Genomic DNA, 24,633 nt, shown 5'->3' with positions numbered 1-24,633 from the left:
TGCAGGAAACAGACTGAGAAGCAAAGATAATTAAAGGCAACTTTCAGATGAAGCTGAACCAGAATACATAACGGTGCGTGTACTGTGCTGTAATGGCTAGTGGGGTTTGACTCCACAGAACCAGCCTAGCAAAATCTTCATAGCAAACTTCATAACAAAATCCCCAGAAATACCTATAATGTGGAGATCAACTTCTCAAGATCCAGCTCTTAGGCTTTTGAGTTATACTGCTCCAAGCCTGTCCTATCTTCCCGAAAGGAGGTTGTGGTGAGGTGGGGGTCGGCCTTTTCTCACAGATAACTAGTGATAGGACCAGAGGGAACGGCCTCAAGTTGCATGAGGGGAGGTTCAGGATGGAAATCACGAGGAATTTCTTCTCAGAGAGTTTAGGCATTGGAATAGGTTGCCCAGGAAAGTGGTGGAGTCACCGTCCCTGGAGGTGTTCAAGGAAAGGTTGGACCTGGTGCTTAGGAATGGTTTAGTGGGGGATACTGGTGGTAGGGGGATGGTTGGACCAGATGCCCTTGGAGGTCTTTTCCAGCCTTAACAATTCTCTGATTCTATTTACTCTCTGATTTTAGATCTTTACACTTACAACAACAACAAAAACAAGGCATCTTGGTGAAGTTTATGCGTTTCTGATAAAACCTGCACCCTGTTGTGCTGATGGTAAAGAGTTTGCCCTACAGAAACTGCCTCTGTATTAGCATATGTGGATCACCATCCCATAATCTTTCCTCTATTTGTTACTGGGGCACCAATTTATGACAGGTTCCAGTTTGTAGAGAAACTGAAGGGGCAAAACCTCTTCCCTTTGGCAGTTCTCACCTCTGGAAGGAGTTTCTGCAAGCACAGCGTGCTTACAGATCTTCAGTAGGTACTAACATTCAAAGTAGATAAACCCAACTGTGTGTTTCTGAAGCACATTAACGTGTGCGATGAGGTCTGCATTGGCAAGTACTGAAAGAATTGCCCTGGGTAAGTAGCCAGTTGTAAAATCTTCTCAGTGAGCTGGTTTAAATTTCCAGCATATTTAACTTTGATGTGTACCCAGATAATACTACTGTTTTGCTATTAAAATTTAAACAGCAAGCTATAGTAAAGCAGTGATGAAAATGTTTCTTTTCAGCCTCATTTTAGTTTGCCTGTTTTAACTTTTTGTAATCTCTAATTCTGTCATTTTTAACACATTTACATGCACACAGTCTTCTCTGTTACTGTTGTTTACTTTCCAAAATGGAAACCTGTGCCATTTACTTTACAAAATGGATATCATGCATTCACCTTGTCAACAAAATGGTTAACAAACTGATAAGAGTTTGAGAGTAGTAGAGTTGAGTGTGAAACCAAGGATCATTGGAATTTCAGTTCTAATGCATTGGCAGTTAACATGCCACTAACAACACAAAAAATTGTGGAAGATGAATTAATTAAAATAATAGAATTCTATAAGAATGTTTGCAAGATTTTGTAGTTTTAGTTTAACAAACATCCAAGCTATCTCTTATCCAAGTTGTCTTTGATGTAATTGATCTCAAATTGTCACTGGGAGTTCAGGTTTTTTTAATGTTGCTATTAGTTCAAGATAAACTGTAAAGATGCCTAGATAACAACTCTCCTTCTTACATTATATGTTGCTCACTTCCTAATTTCTTTTGCTAGTTGTAAGAAAACTTTAAGAAGCAGTCATTGCAATTTTGGCATGTTAAACTAAGAATGTATCTTAGTAGAAATGGTGAGTGGAAAGACAGCTGCTTGAATCTGAGAATGCTGCCTTCAAAAACTACATGAGCAGTATTGGACACAAACTGAGAAAGTTGCAGAGATAAAGCTATTTTTAATACAGAATTGACGTTTACACATTTGAATTTGAAACCTCAGCCTGGCTTTCCTCTTTTTAGAATATCCTCATAAATATGGACCACAAGGAGGTTGTGCAGATCATTCGGTATTTGAAAGAATGCAGAAGTACCAGATGACTGGTATAGAAGAACCAACAACAGAGGTATAAAACCAAGATATAATGCATTTTGTTGATTAGAAATTAGTGTAATAACTGCCTGTTTCTTGTCTGTTTTCTTTTTCACTTTTGGTCAATCATCTCTCTACTTTGTGAGAGACAATAACCTAAATTATTGCTAGTTATTTCTTAAAATATTTTTTCTATTTTTTTTTCATTGCTTCTACAGCATAGATACGCTAGCTCATAGTCTTGATGAATCCTACATGGTCTCAAATTTTTAGACAGAACTTCAGATGAATTTTTAAGTAAGCTTGAGATAAGGAATATATTTTATTGCAGTGGAGAAGGAAGAATTTCAAGTTCCCTTGGTATTTAAGTAGTATATTGGTCCTTGAAAAGCAGTAACTGTCAGATTTTCACAATCTGTTAGCGTGACACTCGTGTAATATCTGAGTGCTTTCTGGTAAATGAAGCCAATATGAGTGCGAGGGTCTTACTAGCAATGTTGAAAGATGGAAGGGCATACTACAAATTGCCTCTGAGAGGAGGTAAGTGGTCTATGGTAGGGACTTGATTATCTGTTCAGATTCCTGCCTTTTTTTTTTTTTTGTCTTCAGGGTTGCACCACTTGTCATGACATCAGATATTTTTCAGCACTTTCCAAATTGAGTTCATCTTAGTTTTAAGTCTGTTATGAACTTTTGGCATCATTTTGTGGTGTTAAGTATATGCCAACAAAAAGACACACTACAGCTAATAAAATAGCATCAGCAGCTTACCATATTTATGTTGTAACTTCAGAGATTATCCACAGTATTACTCAGCTCATTGTTGGTACTGATAACAAACTTTCCCCAAAAATTTTATGAAGAGTGTGTGCGCTATCAACCAATGAATGTCATAGTGCAAAACTATTAGCAGATACTGCTGTAAATAATGAGCATTATTTTAACTTAATGTTTGGTGTACCTTTTGTTCTATGCTGAAGTGCTTAAGTATCCCTGTTTGCTGAGGTAGCTGACTGAGGTAATCACAGGATGAAGTAACCTGTGTTAGAGAGGATGCATTTAAATTCCACAGCACTGTTTTTTAACCTACAAGCTGTTCATTTTTGAAAAGGATTATGAGGAAGAAAAATTCCAAAGATTGCATGGATGAAAAAAATCTATTTCACATTGATTGCCTTTTGTAATAAAAACATAAAATGCACCAAAGATTTGGCTGAGGTATCATTAAAAATAGATGGCATACTTGAAGACTGGCTATAATAGACTTAGTTTAATACAAGTTTCATGAAACTTTATAGGTCTAAAAAAATAATGAGAATCTGTTTATATTATTTGAGTGTGTTTAGAAAAATCTATTGCTATTTTTAGATAATCTAGTTCAGTATGTAGACATGTAAAACTAATATATTTGTTTCTTGTGTATATACAGAAGCCTTTTGAAGAACCTAACAGCAATGGTCCACAGCTTTTAAGAAAAAAGCGTGCCACTCAGGCTGAAAAAAACACTTGTCAGCTGTATATTCAGACTGATCATCTCTTCTATAAGCACTATGGAACAAGGGAAGCAGTAATTGCACAGGTATTTCCAAGCCCTCTATTTAAATAATCTGCTTTTACTTCATTTCTGATAGATTTAATTCAATTGGGTATATTATTGTTTATTTAGCTTAGAATGCATTGCTCCATTTGTTACAGTGAACATTATTGAAGCAGCTTTTCCTATTTCACTAAAAGGATGCGATAAACCATTAAAAAGGTCCTGGGCATTTATGCTTCCTTTAGCTAATAATCATGGCTGTAGTTTGTTGAACACTTCTGAGTAAGACTTGTTTGGTTTTTCTCCTCTCAGTTCTTACTCAGACACATGCTTCCTGAAGACTTTTGTTCTGTTTAACAACCTACCCAGCCTTTCTGTTAACACCCCTTTAGTCTTCCATTTGAAATTCTGACACAAATTACTGTGAGTTCATAACACAGAGTTTTCCATACCTCTAGAGTCTGCTATAGTGGAAGGTCAGAAAAGCAGCGGTAACTTAAGGCAGATGCTTTTCACAGAATCACAGAATTGAAGGGGTTGGAAGGGACCTCAAAAGATCATTGAGTCCAACCCCCCTGCCAAAGCAGGTTCCTTAGAGCAGGAACCTGCTCTTTTCATTTGTCAGCATACCGTTACCTGGAAAACATTTGTTGCTGACCATTTGTGACTGAAAATATAAGTAGCACATTTAGCATGCTAATAAATCTGATTTACACTGTTTGTTCATTGCACTATATGTATGCAGTTCAGTTGAGAAACATTTTCCAAAGCTCTGAAGTCACCTTCCAAAATCAGGAGTTCAGTGAGTTAGCATTTTTATGCTCTTGGAAAAGGTAAATGATTTTTTTTCACACTTATTTTCTAACAGAAATGAAATAATAATGCTCTAAAAAGTATTTTTTAATACAAAGCTTCAAATTAAATTTTAACTGCAGTACTATATTGAATGAGTATTGCAAATAGGTATCTGAATTTCTAGTTAATATAAATATGTAAAAGAAAGTTAACTTGACTGCAAAAGATTTTACTTTTACCTGGCATGTTAGCAATGTAAATACTAGGGTTATGAATTGATTTATTTCCAGTACTTGCCATTAGCATTTGCTTAAGAAGGCCTGTTAGAGTTATATGGCACAATATTTTTTATGTAAAACTATAGACTGTGCAGTTGTTATTTAAGATTAGTTGGGCATAGTGCATAGATCTTTGAACTGTGGGTACTTTTTTGGTTTTTGACAGATATCCAGCCATGTTAAAGCAATTGACACAATTTACCAGTCAACAGATTTCTCAGGAATCCGTAACATCAGCTTTATGGTGAAACGAATAAGAGTAAGTTGTGCTGGCAATGCTTGTAGCTTCACCTTTTTGCTTGGAAGTGCTATTTGTTCAAAAGACCTATTATGTTTCCAGGGCTGCTTAGCATTACTATTTACTGATAGTAAGTATGTAACATGAGTGTCTCTTTTGCAAATGGTTCCTTACCCCCTTTATTTGATTTGTTTTTAGTCTGTATTGTCAAAGGCATGCTATGTTGTTATTAAGTTGTAGTCAACTCTTAGAAGAATCAACTTAGGTTTCACTAGCACTGGCTCCAGTCCTCCAGTATAATACTGTATTGCTCTTCAAGGACTTTAAAATAGGTAACTGTTATTTAGGTAAAACTTCCTTCTAAAAGTGATGATTTAAGAGGATAAATATAAACCTATGAATGCTGACGATAAGGAAAAAAAAAAAAAAGGAGTGATTAAAGTAGTGAGGATATATTACACAAGTGCAATTCTTTATTTTTAGAACATGTTTTTTGAAATATTGGGGTTGTAATATGTCATGGCCTGTAAATCTTTAGCAGCATCTTTAACTATTAACATAATAAGGTATTGACAATAGCAAGCACCTTAGCTGGCATTTACAAGTCCAGTGAAAATGAATCACTTGTAACAGTTTGTTTTAATTTACTTTTAGATTAACACAACTGTAGATGAGAAGGACCCTTCAAATCCCTTCCGATTTCCTAACATTGGTGTGGAAAAGTTTCTGGAACTGAACTCAGAACAGAATCATGATGATTATTGCTTGGCCTATGTGTTTACAGACCGTGATTTTGATGATGGAGTCCTTGGTCTGGCTTGGGTTGGAGCCCCTTCAGGTAACTGTATCCAAACCTTCAGGACTACGACATTAAGAAAGTATTGTAGGTACATACAAAGAAGAAAAGTAGAAACTGTCCTTTAAGTTGACAGCAAGTAGACAAAGTCTCACAGCTGAAGCCAGTCTCTAGCTGACTTCTCACAATTTTGTCTGGATGTTCTTTGATTTTTGTTGTAATAGGAACAGAGTATCGTATCTCACTTCAATTAGTCATGCTGTCTTTCTGATGAGCAGTATCTCAACAATAAGAAAAGGCATATTTCTTTTTGTGGACAAAGGTGATATTGGATGGCTTTTTATTTATGACAGGTATGAGTAAATTAACAGAAGAGAAAGAAGTATTTCTGCTATATACAAACAGAGCTCAAAACTATGTAGCTTGCATTTTGTGGTAGAATAACACTGCAGAATCCTTAGTTTTTCTAGGTCGTGTTGGAAGCTATTTGCTTTATTTTTATACAGAAGTAAAACCGGTGAGATTTTGTTCTGGGAGATACCAGAACAACTGTGTAACTGTTCTTGATCTGCTTCTCATTAGTTTCAATCTAGTCATGTATTTTGAGTTATGTTGTAAAAATAAATAAAAAAAATGAATAAAAACTAGACCAAGTAATGGTTTCCATGTGTGCAGGATCTTGAAATGTTTGTCATGGATGTATTAGTTTTATAAAACGGTATATTTAATAGTTAGTTGTTAATCTTTAAATTCAAGTAAATAATTATGATTCAGTGTGAATTCAAAGTTGTGGAAACTTCACAGAAATCAAAATCAAATTCGGAACGATCAGTCTAAATTCATACTACAGCTTAATCCTTGATTACATGGCAGTCACTTGATGGAAGAAATAAGAGAACTCTGAGACTGCATGAGCCCTGATACTTCTATGAGAACATTATGAAGAGCTTTAACAGAGTTAAAAGTCTAAACAGAGTTTGTGGAAAAAAAAAATTAAGCCCTTCATGAAATTTAGATATAAATTATAACCTCCCTTTATCTACTGCTGTATTTTCCCCTGAAGCACATCAGCTAAAGAGCACTGGAGATATGTGGGGAAACAGTCTGCCTTTCATTTTAGGAGAGTAAAATACTCAAGTGTTAGTAGAATATTTGGAGTGGAGTAGGTATATTAAGATGACTTGTGTGAACTAATTTTAGTGACTGTGGAAAAATCATAGGAAGCATACATGTAATGCACAGATGACCCATGTAAATAAGAAACTGAGCCTGTGATGTCTAGCCTAGTACACAGAATGAATTGGAGTGAATTTTTCCATAAACCCTCTTTCCAAAAAAGGAATTTGATTGGCAAAAGTGAAATTGCTTTAATTTATTTGCATCCTTAATGCACATACTGACAAAGGTTAAATGGGATATTTCATTAAAATAAAATTTAACTCCAGAAAATAAGGAAAGGCCTTTATAGAATGTTGTTGTTATTTTTTTGATACCAGTTCTGTCAGTAGTAGAATAGCTGAATTTTAGGATGTTCTTAGTGGCTCAGTACAAACCTCAGTTACAAAAAATTTTGGTGAAATTAAAGTCATAATTTCACAACTTTTTCAAACAGTAAGTGTGATGTACTTGATTATTGACCTTCTAAATAAGGATCTGGATAACCCACACATCAAAACCATTTTCAGCTTTAAATTGTATGGTGGAAGAATGAGTCACTTCTGCTGACAAGGCTAAATAGCTAATCTTAGGCATTTTTTATAACTGTTCTTGCTGTGATAGATCATTTTCTGTGATTGTACTGTTCGTGGGTTTGTTGTTTGTTTTTTGTTTTTTACTCAGTGAAATCCAATTGGTATGTAGACTGAGAACACCTGTATTGGGTGTTGCACGCTGCTAATCCTGTACTGTGGGTATCAGAAAATCAAGGCCTCTGCATGCAGTGAAAGCCCAAAATAGGTCTGTTTTAATAGCTATTCTAAAATAGCTAATTTCTTGTGTGAATGTATTCATTCAGTGCTGAGAGCAATAGCGTGGATAAACTTAATCTACTTCCAAAGTTGGGTTAGTATTAATTACCCAAAAGGAGCCCTGGTCTGTAAGGATCCAATGCAGTAGTGAGTTGTTTCTTGTTTTAACTGACAGATGAAAAGTACGCAGTGTTTAAGTGACTGTTATGCTTTGGTTTAAATGCAGGGAGCTCTGGGGGAATATGTGAAAAGAGCAAACTGTATTCTGATGGTAAGAAGAAATCTTTGAACACTGGAATAATCACTGTTCAGAACTATGGCTCTCATGTTCCTCCCAAGGTTTCTCACATCACTTTTGCTCATGAGGTTGGACATAACTTTGGCTCACCTGTGAGTATTACTATTGAGCTGTTACTTTCAATAATTTTGAAATGCATGGTTGGTATGATTTGTGAATGGAGTTTTTGCTATTTATACATGTAAGTAAGGAAAACATGATCGTAAAAAAAAAAAAGGTTGCTGAAGTAAGGCCTTCTGTGAGTATTTTACAACATTGTTGCACCAGTTGGTTTTTGTGAATTGTTTACTTCTACTAGTTCAATGTCTTATAAATAAACTGTATTATTATTCCCTGAAACTTTCACGTTTTTTTTTATTGAAGACTAGGGTTGCACACATCTTTTAAATGTATTTTGGTTTATGCTAGAGTGGAGGAAGAATCAATGCAAAATTGATTAAAATGACACTTTATTCAATGAGAAAAGATGGAACTGCCCTTTTTTGTTCAATTACTTTTACTTACAGAATTACAAAAAATAAATGAAGGGGATTAAGATACCCACGGTGGCATTTTAGAGCAAAATTCTCCCCTCATTTAGGGATATGATTTGTTTGTGACAAACCAAAACCAAAAGGCTTTTGTGATTTTGCTGGACTCGAGAACAAAGTGGAGGGCTTTTTTGTTGGAGGGGGAAGGGGGCTGGTTTTTTGTTTTTAACTTAAGTATATAGGCTTTCTACTCTTAGAAGTAAAATGGTATCAAGATACAACAGAAATAATGAGTTGTTCAGAAACTGGTGCTTGCGTATGTATCCTTACTTCATGTACCTTGAGAACATCCCTAATACAGCCGCTTTGAGTGGGAACAATAGGAACAAGCTTTCCGAGTATAATTGAAAATACAAGCACGTGAAACTGAAAAAGTTAGTCCTACTGAGTGAAGCATCTTTTGGATTAGTTTGTAAGATGCAATTTACAGTGAAATTAAAAGAACCATTTCATTGCAGGAAATATAGGAAAGTACACATTTGGTTCTACTAAACTGTAAGTTACACAGGTCTCATAAGTATCTTTTTAGTTTTAACATTTACCTACTACTTTTAGAGACATAGGTTACATTTCTGGAAAGTTGGATACATCAGAACTTCATCAGGGGTCCTCTGCGCAATTTATTTTTCAGTCTAATGGCTAGTATGCTAGCTTGCAGTACGTCACACTGAATATTAAGCTTGTCACTGGAGGACAGAAACCAATTTCTTCCCTAATCTAAAGTTCTCTTTGCCCCTTCCTGAAAGCAAGCAAAAAGGACTGCTGTTTCAGTTGACTCCTCCAGTTTTTCTTCCTCATAGTAGTGCACTCTTTTCTGACTATAAAGCCATTCTTATATCAAGCTTTTTTTCAGGTCTGTTTTCATTCTGGGACATGCATATGGGGTATATATTCCCAAGAATTCAAATAAGCTAAAACTTGAAAAAATATATGCTTGTTGCTATTGTCAGTAAAACCTTTTTCTGTTTCCTTTTTATGATCTGAAAAGATTTAAGGTATAAGATGGTGTTCTATGATTAAGACAGTGAGAATTAAAGTTTCATAAAGTTAGCAAATCAAGTACCTTGTTCACATGTAGAACAAGCAAGAAATTGGAGAAGCTGTTGCTATATAAATATTTTTTTAATTTTGCAGCATGATTCTGGAATGGAGTGCACTCCAGGAGAATCCAAGAACTTGGGACAGAAAGAAAATGGAAATTTTATCATGTATGCAAGAGCTACATCTGGGGACAAACTTAACAACAACAAGTTCTCTATCTGTAGTATTCGAAATATCAGCCAAGTTCTTGAGAAAAAGAGAAATAATTGCTTTGTTGGTATGTATTTAGCCATCCTGAAAGCAGAACAGCAAAGTTGTTAATAATACGCTTAATTAGAAATCTTTTTTTTTTTTTTTTTAATTACTGAAGGATTCTGTAAATAAAGAATTGAGTTTGAGATCTGTAGTTTTGTGTCAAGTTCTGAGCTCCAATGTACAGGAAACACATGGATGTACTGGAGCAAGTCCAGCAAAGGACCACAGATACGATTAAGGGGTAGTAGCATATGACGTGAGAAGACACTGAGAGAGCTGAGATTTCAGGCTGGAGAAGAGAAGGCTGGGAATGGGGTGGCTTGTGTCTAGCTGTATAAATTCTTGGTGGGAGGGAGTAAAGAAAACTGATCCAGACTCTGCTCAGTAGTATCCAATGAAAGGACAAGAGGAAAGAGGCACAAATTAAAACACAGGAAGTCCTATTTATATGTGATGGCTTGGGTTTTTGCGTATGTTTGCTTTCTTTTCTTTTTACTGGGAGGGTGGTTGAACACTGGAGCAGGTTGCCCAGAAGGCTGTGGAACCTGTTCATCCGTGGAGATGCTCAAAACACATCTGGACTAAGCCCTGGGCAACCTGCTGTAGTTGACCCTTCTCTGAGTGAAAATTGGACTATACAACCTCCAGAAGTGCCTTTCAGCCTCATCCTATTATCACTCTGGGCTTCCTATCTACGCAAGAAACTCCCATTGTTATCAGCAGAAACCTTTTACTCAGAAGCTTAAATTGTATGAACTGTAGGAATGACTAAACTGGGTGGTGAACAAGCAGTGCAAGTTGACTTACTTGAGTCGTAGTCTGCACAAAGTTCAGCTTGAGCAGATATTTTCAGTAGTACCTAGTTGGGTGCTGTTGCAAGTCAGTATTTTCTTATTTTCATATTCTTTGTACTGCTTCATACAAAATGTACTGGCATTTTTCAGAGTCTGGTCAGCCAATCTGTGGTAATGGACTGGTGGAACAAGGAGAACAGTGTGATTGTGGATACAGCGACCAGTGTAAAGATGAATGCTGTTATGATGCAAACCAATCAGAAGATAAGAAATGCAAGTTAAAACCAGGCAAATCCTGCAGGTATTGTACATTTCTGTTGTAGTACTTTTATTTAAAATACCTCATCAAGCGAGTGAGAAGTTGATCAGCACAAGTATGGTATACAATTCTTGGTGCTAATTGTAACTTGCTTTCCCTTGGTAGTCAAATGACTGTTTGCTAGTGTTTTTATAAACTTACATGACACTGAATGGTATCTATGCTAATATATCCTAATACTAAGCACAGACACGTGTGTTGAAACTTGGTCATCTTTGTCTGAAATGTGTTGCACAAAAGTCTTTGCAAAAGCTGCATGGTTCAGAAAAAAATGACTAGGATGTTATTTTTAAGACAGGTTCAAGAAAACATTAATTGCTCAAATAATAAATGGAAGGATAATCTGAAGTTGGATCCTTCCTAGTACCATTTCTACAATGTTGCCTAACTGGAAGATGATTTAAGGCTACACATGACCAAATGTTTTTCTCTTTTTATGCTTGTTCTATAGATGAAACTATGTTTTTAAGTCACCTAGTATCTTTGCAATGTTCTACACACTGATTTCTAAGAGCAACTTCTAAAGATTATAAGACGTTGATGCTATGGTGAAGGTGAAGTACAAGTCAACTACTATCTTTTGGTTACATAACTTAACACAGATGTTAAGTTTTTACCTCATCTAAAAACTTAAGTGGATTTTTTCACCCATGAGCTTTTCTTCCCCTCCAGAGACAGACATAAAATATAACATCTGTTTAGCCAAAGATGAAGAGAAAGTTACAATTGAAATCTAAAACAGCTCAAGTTTTTAATACAACATGCAGAGTTGTGTTCTAATTAATCTTTCCTGCCTTAAAATATTACCTTTGTCGTCCCATGAGTGGAAGCAGAAGTTGCATCTGCTATGAAAACGTATTTGATGCTGTAGATGTGGTAGGACAATTTGTGGTCACAATAATTTTGTATGCCTTTTTTTCACCTTGCCAATTCTTGTCATTTCTCCTGGGGAAGGAGGAAAGCCTTACATTGATTTATCATTGGTTTGAAAGATTTTCTTTTATATTGCGCATAGGGTGAGTGAGGAGCTGCCTGCTTCTGAGTATACCAAGTGTTGCTGCCACCTTTTCTGTCTTCTAAAAATCTTGTGTTCAGCTGACTATAGTCTAGCTTTAAGCCCTGCTGAAAGTCTTAAATATTAGTTGCTGGTTTTTTTTGGTTTTTTTTTTTTTTTTTTAGAATTTCCTTTTTCCAGTTTTATTTGAGATAGAAAACTTTGTGGTTCAAAGATGTTTCCAAAGACTTCTGAAATAAAATCCAGATGTAAGAATGGGTCACGTAAATTGCATGTCAAAATATTATATACTTTAGGAAAATGATAGTAGCTGTCTAGTAGTGTTGTGTATCTTGAAGTCTTTTCTGTGTGGAATTAGTGATTTTTATGGCATACCATAGTTTTAAAATAGAGATCATGACCTCCATAAAGTCTGCACGATCTTCCAATGTCCACTGAAGGCCAGGAAGTGCATTGTTAGTGGTGTTGAGTTATAGAATAATATGAAATGAGAACCCAGGAGGCTTTGCTTTAGTCAAGTAGTTATATATGTGTTATAACCCTCACTCTTGTGCTACTTGTAATAACACGTACTTGAATATAACTTCAGAAAGAAATGGTTTTCCTGTGGTTGCATCAGGTAGAGTAGGATGATATGCTGGTAGGCCTTGCTACAAGACCCTCACATTCCTTCATGTCAGTGCCAAAAAGTTTTGGGGAAGCCTAAGCTATGTGGCTTCTTCAAAAAGTCTTTCCTTCACAAAATCTTTGTAAGCTACCTCTGATTTCTGATATAAGCTCTTCTGACCTGTCTCCTTACCTTTTCTCATTTATTTAAACAGTGTAAGTGGTATTTCTGCAGAAAGTAGGAAAAAAAAAATTGTGATTGTTACATCAGTGACAACTAAATCTTGGCTTATTGATTGTAATGAAACCGATACTGTCAAACTCATCAGTTATTCCTGAACTAATTTTGTTCACTTGCTAATTTAACATTTTGTATACACAAGATTTGAGATGCTGTCATTTTCTGTATATCTTAAATTAAGATGCATTTGTACTGTTTTTCTTATATGTTGCAAACAGTTTGATTACTGCCATGAACTGAGAAGTTGGTATTCTGCGCAGAAACCTCAAGGGCAGGAAAATATTTTTCAATTTACCTTTTACTTGGCACAAATCATAAATTACTCTGAGAAGGTTTCAAGATGAATATTTCTTCATAAAAGTTCACTTTTTCTTTATATTCATATTTTGTTTGTTTCTAGCCCTAGTCAAGGTCCCTGCTGTACTGCACACTGCACTTTCAAACTAAAGACTGATAAGTGTCGAAATGATTCTGACTGTGCGAGAGAAGGAATGTGTAATGGTGTAAGTGCTCTCTGTCCAGCCTCTGAGCCCAAACCAAATTTCACGGATTGCAACAGACGTACACAAGTTTGCCTAAATGGGGTATGTTTTTGTTTGTTTACAATTATATGTAACTGCAGTTGTTTATTGCAAGGCGCTAAACATTGTGCCTTGCAGTGATACCGTTTCAATATTTAATGGAGAACAATGTAAGAAAAATCTTCTTTTAATAGGAACGTTTTATTTATAGATTTCCGTCAAGATAACTGTGAAAGTACAACAAATATTAAGCAGCAGCTACTGTCAAGCAGCTCTTCCCTCCCTGCCATGTGCATGTAACACACGTGCAGGGATATGGAATTACTGTGAACTGCCATTAGTTTCCTGGGTTATACAGTCCATGGCAGTTACTATTAAAAATAGATGGGAAATATTTTGTAAGTTGATCTACGCTTACTTGAAAGGAGAAACAAGCAAAAGTCATCCTTTTAAAGAACTGTAACTACTGTTGCTCTAACTCTTCATTTTTCAAAATTCACTTTTAAATGAAATAATTAGCTAAAAATCTATTATAAACTTAAGAGTCATTGTGAAGATAGAGGAATTGGTTGTATAGAGTTACTTGATTTTGAAACAAGTTTGTAAATAAACTGATTTTTTAATTTGAGTTTATTTGAAGAGTCATACCACAGTAATTGAATACACAATATTTCTTGCCATAAATTTTTTATTCTTATTTTCTGAGGGAAAGTATTTTTGAAGACATGCTCTTGATTTGTTTTATGAATCACGGTTTTGAGTAATCATGTTTGAATGTGAACTGCAGTGCATTCCAGTGCCATGAAGCTTTTGCAGAGCACCCTAAAAGAAGATAGTGTTAAAGAAAAAAAAAAGTTAAACCACCTTTAAAAATTCTCAAGTAAGCCTAAGCATTGAAATTGGATAGTTACAATCATTTTTGTTATAAAAACTTCAGAAGAAATTCAAGCTGTTTTTTTTTTTTTAGCATCTCTGCAATTATGCTTTCAGCTATTAAAAATTAATATCTTTCCTAATGTCAGTTTGCTTAAAAGTGAAATTGATTTCTTGTGTTCTCTTGCTTTTGTCTCAAACAGCAATGTGCTGGCTCTATCTGTGAGAAGTATGGCTTGGAGGAATGTACGTGTGCTAGTTCAGATGGCAAGGACGATAGAGAACTGTGTCATGTCTGCTGCATGAGAAAAAGTAAGATTTGTCTGGATTGTATAAGTATGAATATAGCAATAGGTATCTGAGGAATTTTCTGACAGGATTTTTTTTGTAGTTATCATTAGGCTGAGATCATACTATTGTTTTGGTTCATACTTATTTTCAGGTAGACATTGCTTTGTATTTTGTAGGAAATAATCTATTTTGTTTTACAGAATAACTTGAAATTTTTCAGAAGTAAATATTTTGAACAATTGAACACTAGGGTATTCATGCACATACGTTTTTAAATGTTTTGAACTAATCTGATTTGTATTCACTTTGCAGTGGACCCGAGTACTTGTGCAAGTACAGGTTCTAACCGGTGGGAGAAACATTTTGGTCGTAAAACCATTACTTTGCAACCTGGATCTCCTTGTAATGATTTCAAAGGCTACTGCGATGTGTTTATGAGATGTCGGCTAGTAGATGCTGATGGCCCTCTAGCTAGATTAAAGAAAGCGATATTTAATCCAGAGCTATATGAAAATATTGCAGAATGGATTGTGGTAAGTATTTTTGTCTTACCAGTCTAATATAAAATGTTCTTGCTAATCAGTGTTCACAGCTGATAAGTATTACTATATATGTGCAGTACTTCAGTATTCTTCAGAGTATAAACAGTCCTTGTTTTCACTGGTATTTTCTATAAGCACCTTGAGTGCAGCAAATTGTTTAACAGATGGAGGGAATGAAAACAAGTGTCTTGAGTAGATATTTTATCTTAATACATCTATTCAAACCACAATGTTTTTGTGTTGATGTTCATATTTTTTAACTCATTGTATTTTCACATTTTAACGCTTCATATTTGAATATTCTGCATTGTTTTAAGGAACCGAGTGTATTGACCTCTAGCATTTCTGATAGTTCATTTTTCTAGTAATGGATTGGGTGGAGGAGCTATAAAGAAACATATAGCTGCCAGGTCGATGTTATATAAACTATTGTTTTAGGCTTATATCGCTCTGCCGTAGTGCAAGTATGTTCTGAGAGATACTCTTCTGATGATAGAATGAATCTTAAGGTGGTTTTTTGGTGTGTAAGGGCTTTGACAACTTCTTTTCTTTAAAATGTAAGGCTCTTTTAGGTGATGTTTCGGTGCTTTTTGATGACTTTTTAAAGGCAAAGGAGAGCCGTATTTAATGATTCATGTCTCATGTGCATGCATGCCTTTCCTTCATACAAAAAAAAACATTTTTTAAATGTTTTTAGGCTCATTGGTGGGCAGTATTGCTTATGGGAATTGCCCTGATCATGTTAATGGCTGGTTTCATTAAGATATGCAGTGTTCATACTCCAAGCAGTAATCCAAAGTTGCCTCCTCATAAACCACTTCCAGGTAAGCAGAGAAATGTTTTATCAACTCAACTGTTTTATTCTGAAGGGGAAATGTCTGGTGTCCCAACCTACACTTCATTGCCCGGCACTATGAAACTCGAAATGGAATTGTACTCCTGGCATGAATTCATAAAAATGTAACTCTTGCCTTATTTTCCTATAATACATTTCAAAGGAAAGCATTGAAAAGGTTTTCCCACTCTGAGTTCCTTGCATTTCTTATATCATGCTACCTTTTGTAAGAATTTTACTGTTAAAGGAACTACTATTGAGATAACAGAATGCATTCTGTAAATATTCCATGCGTTTGATCATATATTTAAAACCTTGCAGGTCTAAATCTGAAGCTTTTCAGAAAAGTGGCTATATCTAACCTCTGTGGCCAGGGCAACTTTTTTGGAGATCGTTTCTTCCTTTGTATTTGTTTTAATAACGTGCCTTTCTTTGAAACAGGCACTTTAAAAAGGAGGAGACCACCACAAACCACTCAGCCACCACAGCGGCAAAGGCCCCGAGAGAGTTATCAGATGGGACATATGAGACACTGACTGCAGCTTTTTGCCTTGGTTCTTCCTAGTGCCTACAATGGGAAAACTCACTCCAAAGAAAAACCTTAAATAAGTCATTGTCCCCAGTCAAACTCTGAGAAATTGAAGAAAAGGCATGATATGCCCTCAAAGCAAGTGGAAATGGTTAATTTTTGATGAGTAAATCTTCCGGCTCAAAAAGAAGAAAAGTGTTTTTCTTGCATACTTTTAATTTAGTGGCACAAAGTCCTAGAGCATCATGGTTCTTTCCCCCTTCTGTGCTCTTCATTGCTGCATTTTCTTCACTTGCAGGCAAATATGGCTGTAGTAAAACTTCTATTCAAGAATTGAAAAAAAATATATATTTTTCAACTGCCAGACAAGGCTAGGAAGCTAGACCACCTCAACATTGGAGACATTACTTGCCAATGTATATACATTGTTATATGCAGACATGTATTTCTTACGTACACCCGTACTTGTGTGCAATTGTAAACAAGAGAATTGCAATATGGATGTTTCTTTGTATTATAAAACTTTTCCGCTATTAATGAAGAAATTACTGTTTAATTGACATACTCAGGATAACAGAGGATGATGTGTGTAATGGTCAAGGATCCTGTGATGCTTTACACAGCAATTTTGAATCAAACTTTTTATCATGATCGAAGTTGTTTCAAGCACTCATTTCATCTTTTATCAAACAGCTGCTAAGTGATAGCATACAAGATTGAATGATCTTTAAGAGATATATAGCAGGTGTGCAAACTTTGCTAATGCCAGAATGTTTCCAAATTGTTTTATATAAATGATTTCTTGTAGCTCAGCATAAATGTTTTTAATTTGTCTGATTATTCAGTTAAATAATGAATAGTTAGATGTAATATTTCCATGCTTTAGTAGAAAATTCTGCCTGTTATTCAACTTGTTTTAAAATTTGCAACCAGTTCATTTGGGATCTTCAGCTATTCTTGCAGTATGATAATTAAGTTCATGATTCCAAGGGATGTGGAAAGAAAGAAAAGCTGTAGTCTATTTTCTTTTTTAATTTATCAGATATTTGGATAACTTTTCAGCATGATACTGTTGACTGATAACCACTAAAGTAGTGATTTGCCCAGCTATTGTGGCAGAGTTTAAATTGTAGTTAGGACTACCAACTTTCTCAGAAATATTTTATAACGGTAGTGAAGTTCAACAGCACAATGTCCCATTCCAAAGTTCTTGTTACGAATGTAAAATAATTGGCTTTTTTTAAAAAGTGAAAACAAAAGATGTCTTAAGGTGCTTACTGCTATGCAGGAGATGAAAGGGGGCATTACAAACAAAATGTTTAAGCTCGTGATATATTTATTGCTTGTTTTCCAAAAGCACCCAGCTAATTAGAGGCGCAAATGGCTATAATTTTCCTGGCTTTGCTTAGGAGAAAATTTACTAAGGGTTGGACAGGCTTCCTTTGTTTGTTTTTTGTTTTTGTTTTGTTTCTTAAGAGTATAAGGTTTACACAATCATTCTCATAATGTGACGCAAGCCAGCAAGGCCAAAAATATTACTGAATATAATGGGATCTCTTCCTTGTAAACTTGTACAGTATGTGGTGACTTTTTCAAAATACAGCTTTTTGTACATGGTTTAGAGACAAATTTTGTACATGATACCCCAGTCCAATAGACTATATAAATAATTCTAAATGATCTTAACTAGTTAGAAATGTATGTAGTTGCTTTTAAATCATTTTAAATACATTTGTTTTAAGACTGTGCAAAGATTGGAAGTGGGTTTGCATTTCTAAAATGGTGACTTTTCTTCAGCAAGAGTTCTTAGTAACTTCTTGAGCGTGGTAGACTTTAACATGTAAATTTTTTGCCTGTAATGTTATCCTGTGGTAGGGTTTTGGCAGAGAAGTGCTGCCCTGTTTTATTTTGAGTCTAAGTTAAATGTTTTCTGAAAAGAGAAATGTGCACTGAACTCTCCACTGCAAGTCAAGATGTGGTAAATCAAAAAAAAAGTTCAAGGCAATGGAATACTACTGTCAATTTCATGTCCACTGTGTTTTATACAGTATCTTTTTTGTTCACTTTGGAAATTTTTACTAAAATTGCAAAAAAAAAAAAAGTATTGTGCAAAGATATGTAAGGTTTTTTGAAACTTGAAATGCATTAATAAATAGACTTGATGAAATCATCTTCTGAAGATCCATTTACTTTTTGAACCCTGAAAGCAAAAAGGAATATACAGATTCTATTTTTTTGTCTTTCACTGTAAAGGGGCAGTTGCAATGAGAAGTCATTGCGCTACTTGTGTAATTCCAAAGTGCATCTCTGTTTACAAATTGTAAAGTTAAATGCAAAAGTAAATATTATTGTGTAAACTTTTTAAGGAAAAGCCCTTAGAATGTCTTTAAATTACTTCTATTATCACAGAAATAAAGCTTTATTCTCATCTTTAAAATGGGAACACATGACTCTTGGGGTATTCAAGCCTGTCACCATAGCTAGTGAACGATACTTTGTGAAATAACTTTATTTTTGAAGTTGAATACCCCAACTGACATACCTACAGTGTTTTGAACACACAATTCAGACTATTTGAAGGATGAAATCTGCAAGGTGTTTTAAAACTGCCAAGCTGGGTCTGTGTTTTTTCTTTTGTATTGTATCATTGATTTAAGTGATAAGATGAGCTGACAGAATTTGGATTTTAAAAGCAGTCTTTCATTCTTAGAGCTGTTTGTTAAGAATAGCCTGCTTAGACATCTGTTTCCCGAACTGGGCAGCATATGCTTTGATTTAATCAAAGCATATTCAGAGTTCCTTCCTTACAGTACTTGTTTTCCCCATGACTTTTTAATAGAAGTGTTTCCCCTTTTAGCTAAATAGCAATGTTAGGGCAAAAGGTATTAAAAGAATCACTTCGAGCAAATCCCTTCTGTATATCAGTATCATAGATACCCAATAGATTTGATTGTGGTTGTATTTAAAGTTCTACCTTGGGTTTCAAGCCAGAGGGATACAAATAATGCCTGTGCATGTAGAATACAAAATATGTGTATTTCTTTAAATGTGTTTGAGGAAACCAATGAGAACATAAGTAGTTGTTTAATATTTGACCTAATAGTTCCTAGTTATAACTATTCACTTAATCATATTTCTTAATGTTTTATTCATGAAACATCTCTGTTTGTTGAAGCACGTATAGTCAGAATTGTATGAATGTGAGAAGCACATCACAAACTCCTCTTGAACAATGAAACTTTATTTGAACTGTGAAGACTACAAGTCAATGAAATAGTTTGCCTTTTAATTAAATGTTCCAGTATTGCTTTCAGGGGGAAAAAAACAAAACAAACAAAAAAAAACAACACACAGATTTACTTCAGAATATTGGATGCTGGTTATTACACAGAGGTGACTAAAAGCACAGCATTCTTTGTCATTCTAAGCTGTGCTTGTGCTGACAGAGATAGGCCTCTGATGGCTTTCAGGGTCTCAGTTCAGTTTCTGGAGTGATACAGGGTAATTCCAGTGAGCACAAAGTGAGACACCACTGTAACCACTTGGAATCAGAAGTATGACCTTGATATTATGTTCTGGATATGTAAGACTATAAGTATGCTGCAACATAGGCTTAATGTCAATTTTATATTAGAAATTAGTGTAATGGTTATCAAAAACTTTGGGACAGGATTTATTTGGACATACAATTTCTAAAAAAAAAAAAAAGACCTAAAGACTTCAGAATAAATTTATTTGTATCAGCAAGAGTTTAAATATTGAATATTCTCCTAATTTTTGTTTTACTTTAGAGGAGTTTTTAAAGTGTGTTATCTGAGGATTATACTGGCATGTTGCAATTGAACTAGAAAAATGTTTTTCCCCAGAAAATTGAATTCTGCAAAAGATCTAAGGAGAGGCATAATTTGAGGTATCTGGACACACTTCACACCATACCCCCAACACACCCCCATCTTATTTTTCATTGTGCTTTACTGCTCTGCTCTTGGAAAATCAAATTGCCTTCAGCTGCGCATGGAAGTGACCACACTGAAATTTGCTTTTTTTATTGTCTTCAGGACAGAGTCCATCTTAACTTCATTCACCTCAAAGTGCTGTCACTGGGTCTCTAGAAATTAACTCTGTCCAAGGCTGGTTTTGGTTTGTTTCTTGTTGGCGGTGTTTGTTTTTTTTAATTATTTTTTATTTTGTTCTTCATAGTAGCTATAACCATCTAAAAACAAGTCTAATGCTTATATGGCTGGTTCAGGAATACTTGTACTGAAATTTCCCTCTTCAGTAATGTGACTTTCTCGTTTATTTTACTATGATTTTGAATAAAGTGACTGTAATATGTTCTGTGTTTACGTTAAGGAACAAAACAAATCTCTAACAAAGCTATTATTAGATAATTGGAGTATAACAAAGCACAGAATTCCTTGCTTAAAAAATCTATTTTTGACATAGCTGAAATATGCTGGTGTTAATGAAGCACTTTTTTGAGCAAAATCTGTGAAAGCACAAAGCTTGCTTTGAAGATCTAAAGATTTTCTTTACATGGAATTTGTACCTAAATCTAGAAGGATTTCTCATAGTCAAGATGCTATTCAGGTGTCCATTTTCTAATATCAAATCAGCCTCTGAATTTTACACGTCTGGAAGCACAGCCATTATCGTGTGTAAAGTATGCTTCAGTTTACATTGTATTTGATCAGTCCTTCTCTTTCTGTTTTCAGTATTCCTGTTTATTTAAATAGAAGCTAGCCATTGAAAATGGCATTTAAAAGTTGGAAGTTTAGTATTCTAGATGACTGGCAAAGTTGCCTGCATTCACCATCTGATGATGGTTCATGCTTGCAGGATTGCCAGTTCAGATCAACTCTCCCATTTGTCATCCTTTTCAAATCAATCATTTTAATCCTGGTAAGGTGTATTTTCCTACGTATCTTGGTATGGAAAATATGCTTTGCTCCAGGTCTTATGGCTATTTTACATTTTTTTCCTACTTAGAGAATATTTAAAATAAATTACATTCAGAATAGTCATAAACATAATTTTAATTAATCTTGTGCTTACCATTATAAAGTGACAAATGAAATACTTTGATGTACATATTTATTAATGCTATTGTATGAAGTATAAACCATGAGTAATCTGAGATGATAGTGTTTCTTCATGTAGTTATATTCTGACATAGGAAACAATGGAATTTTGTATATTTGATTTTTTTAAATGTACATACACTGAAGATATTTGATAAAGTTTTGACCATTATAATTTATTAATACAGTTCCAAATCATGCTAAAATCTGCTATACAGTGATTTAAAATCTAAAAATCTCAGGCATTACATGAACAATATGATTTTAATTCAAAAGTTAAAAACTTAGTTGTGCTACAATTGTGTGCAGTACACTAAGCATCATTAAATTACTAGTAATTTTAATTAGTACTCTAAAATGGTTAAACAGCAAAGCATTTTCCAATAGGACATCTTTTCTAGGTGTTATAGTTATTTTGCTTGTCATCAAGTTATAATGGATAGCTCAAGCTTTCTATGCATTGAGATGTTTTCTAGTTTATGAAGGCTATAAAGTTAGAAGTTCAAAATCTTTGATAACGTTATCTACTCGGGAGTATGTTTACTATTACTTAACTTCACCTTTTCCAGAAATAATTTAGGAAAGATTTAATTGATAGTAGTCACTATTAATGTTTCAAAGCATTTAATTGGAAATTAAAACTCCTTTTTTCAAAGATGTTTCTTTCAAATAGTAACCTTTGTATTTCTAACGAGCAGACATTCTTACAAAGTTTTAAAGAATTTAAAGTTGACAGTTGCTGTTAATGAAATTGCTCATCGATCACTGAGAGTAGTCTAGCAGATGAACAAAGTGCATTTCAGTTACTCTATCACAACGTCTACGTTTTTGCGTTTTCTTCATCATCCCTGAAACTATCAGGGTATTTAAATTTATGCTTCACATGGCTGTGTGTTTTTAAAATATCTTACTAGATGTGTGGTATTTTGAGTATGTTTTGGTAAGTAGTTTCTTTTTGTTCTTGCTCACTTTTCTTGTCTCCGAAAGCGATCTTCACATCTCACAAATGTTTTCTCTTGGGCTGGATAAAGGTGAACGTTTTCAATACTTTGAGAACAAAATGTCATTCTAGAAAGAAAATGCAGAATGTAAGTATAATATTATTTTCTAGGGATACTATATGTATAGAAGTGTGCTCTCTAAATACTTTGACTTTTACTGTATTTATCCTTTGTTTGCTTTCACATGACATCCCAGATTGCACAGAAAGAAACATTGTTTAAGCAATGCCCATTAAAATCTTGACAAAAACTCCTGCCTCTGCTTACAGCAAAAAAGCTTCTAAATAGCATTAGGTTCCTGAAGATACCGCCTGAACTCCCCATATCAATTAACCTTTTTCCAGAATTTCTTAAGTGGTACATCAGTAGTAATTGGCTTGTTCTATGTTATTGACACAGTACTATTGGAGTGGAGTTTCTTGGTTAAAAAAGTGAGTATGTCTGACATGACCCTTTCACAGCTTTCATACTTTTATCAAGGTAAAAAATCTGTTTTCATACAGCTCTCTAATTTGTACTGTGTAGTATGTTTAATTTCATTTGGCAGCTATGTTGGTACTGATTTGGGATCATCACTTTAAAAACAGCAAGAGATGTTAGAGAAACAATTACTTTTTATGGCAGAGATGTGTGAAGTACTGAGTTAGGAGGAAGAAAATACCTACAAAATACATTTACAGAGAGGAAAAAGACTAAGAAAATATGATCCCTCTACTGCCCTTCCTCCCACCCCAACACACATGGATTACCTTATAAAAATCTCTTTAAACTGTCTAATTTGTCTTTTTTGTCAGCATCAAGGAGATGTAGCCCTGCCAATAAGTACTGTTCCACAGAAAGTCTGCAGTAGTTTTAACTGGTGCTGGTAAGAAAGGTACTGCACCAGGGAAAGGCCACCATCTGAGGCTGAGCCACACTTACAAGGTAAGATGTAGTTTTCTCATTCACCTTAATTAAAACGCTGTTAAAAATTCTCAAATGATTAAAGCAGTAGGAATCATTATTAATTTTATTATTCTGTCTTCTGACTGAAATGTCTCTGAAAAAGCAGTTTCATAAGTGTTAATGGCACTGCAGTATGTAGAGAGTACTACCACACTCAAATTTGTGGATACAGTTCCAAAGCAACTGGGGCAGGGCAGGAAACTACCAGTTTACTTTGCCTTCAGAATATTTAAAAAAGTATATATTGAAAGGCAAATAACTGAGATTTGTCATACTTTGCAAGTAGGAATTTGAATTTGCATGGCCTTAGTGTTGAAATCATTATTTATCTTCTGTTGTATCTTGTTTCTTTGAAATTTCATGTCCTTCTGGAGTGAGATAGCAATTTATGGATAGGATATGATGATCAAATATTATTAACAATTGTGTAGAAAAATTGCAGTGCAGAACTTGAGTTCTTCCTTGTATCTGTTTGCTAACTCCTCTATCCTCTGTTCCTAAGAACAAATAAAATTGTCGCCCAAGTTTTCATGCCTTAAATTCAGTTTAAATTCATAATGTTTTCCGCTATTAATTTTTTTTACCTTGGATCAAAGAAATTCTTATAAGTCACTTAAAATAATGCAGTGTAATCTGAGACAATAAAATTAAAAAAAAAAAAAAAAAAGAAAATGTCAGAGGTGGTGTGTGGAAAAACTCCTAATAGATTTGAGTGTGGGGGCTCAGATGAATGTATTTGAACTAGGATAGCTAGATTGCCAAATGTCTGCTTTATTACAGAATGAAAAACGATGTTTTCATTACACTTACTTCTGCTGTGTTTCCCCTGCTTTCACTCGTATTGTCTTCACTATAAGTCCTGGTCGGCGGGTGCCTTTTCTCCATGGTATTATGGTTTGAACTGTGTCCCAGATATTTTCCCAAACTGCAGTTCCTTCCCATTTGAATTTGATCATTATTAGTTCACCAATATCAGTGTCCAGTGTGATGAGAAAAGAGTAGGTTTTATTCCCATTAATTCCTTCAAGACTGCAGTAAACAAAAAAGAATAATGCTATCTCAATTATTATTGATATTATGGATTTAAAAAAAAAAATCTATTCTCTTTGAAATCAAAGAAAGAACTCCCTTCTCCAGGAGTAACATTACTGTCTCTAGCATACTCTTCCTCTAGTGGTGAAATTTGGCAACTTGTTAAAAGAATAAAAAGACAAAGTAAGAGAAGCTTGGACAAGGGGTGAAGCACCAGTGGCAAGACAAAATGTATTCCACAATAGTACTTTTTTATACCTTCTGTCTGCTAGAGCAAAGGCTGGCCCACACTGTTGCCTGTT

At 34.7% G+C, this 24,633-nt stretch overlaps 2 protein-coding genes across 4 annotated transcripts in view; one reads left to right on the top strand and one right to left on the bottom strand.

Moving 5' to 3' along the window:
- The window catches only part of ADAM10 (ADAM metallopeptidase domain 10), a 49,332-nt gene extending 30,890 nt beyond the window's left edge, over window positions 1–18,442 (top strand). For both annotated transcript variants that reach the window (XM_072043326.1, XM_027467123.3), the window contains exons 5-16: window positions 1,902–2,005; window positions 3,401–3,550; window positions 4,748–4,840; window positions 5,474–5,657; window positions 7,809–7,972; window positions 9,545–9,728; window positions 10,651–10,801; window positions 13,082–13,265; window positions 14,279–14,387; window positions 14,679–14,899; window positions 15,606–15,732; window positions 16,185–18,442. In XM_072043326.1, the coding sequence (XP_071899427.1) occupies window positions 1,902–2,005; window positions 3,401–3,550; window positions 4,748–4,840; window positions 5,474–5,657; window positions 7,809–7,972; window positions 9,545–9,728; window positions 10,651–10,801; window positions 13,082–13,265; window positions 14,279–14,387; window positions 14,679–14,899; window positions 15,606–15,732; window positions 16,185–16,279 (1,766 nt within the window). In that variant the 3' untranslated portion in view covers window positions 16,280–18,442. The remainder of the gene's footprint in view (window positions 1–1,901; window positions 2,006–3,400; window positions 3,551–4,747; window positions 4,841–5,473; window positions 5,658–7,808; window positions 7,973–9,544; window positions 9,729–10,650; window positions 10,802–13,081; window positions 13,266–14,278; window positions 14,388–14,678; window positions 14,900–15,605; window positions 15,733–16,184) is intronic.
- A 2,848-nt stretch (window positions 18,443–21,290) lies between these two features.
- LIPC (lipase C, hepatic type) overlaps window positions 21,291–24,633 on the bottom strand; it is a 71,924-nt gene continuing 68,581 nt past the window's right edge. For both annotated transcript variants that reach the window (XM_013104950.5, XM_005025440.6), the window contains exons 9-10: window positions 24,110–24,328; window positions 21,291–22,421 (exon numbers count right to left, since the gene is read on the bottom strand). In XM_013104950.5, coding sequence (XP_012960404.1) covers window positions 22,319–22,421; window positions 24,110–24,328 — 322 coding nt within the window. In that variant the 3' untranslated portion in view covers window positions 21,291–22,318. The remainder of the gene's footprint in view (window positions 22,422–24,109; window positions 24,329–24,633) is intronic.

Source organism: Anas platyrhynchos, chromosome 11, assembly GCF_047663525.1.
Source record: "Anas platyrhynchos isolate ZD024472 breed Pekin duck chromosome 11, IASCAAS_PekinDuck_T2T, whole genome shotgun sequence".
Classification (NCBI taxonomy): Eukaryota; Metazoa; Chordata; class Aves; order Anseriformes; family Anatidae; genus Anas; species Anas platyrhynchos.
This window is presented reverse-complemented; position numbering and strand designations above follow the sequence as displayed.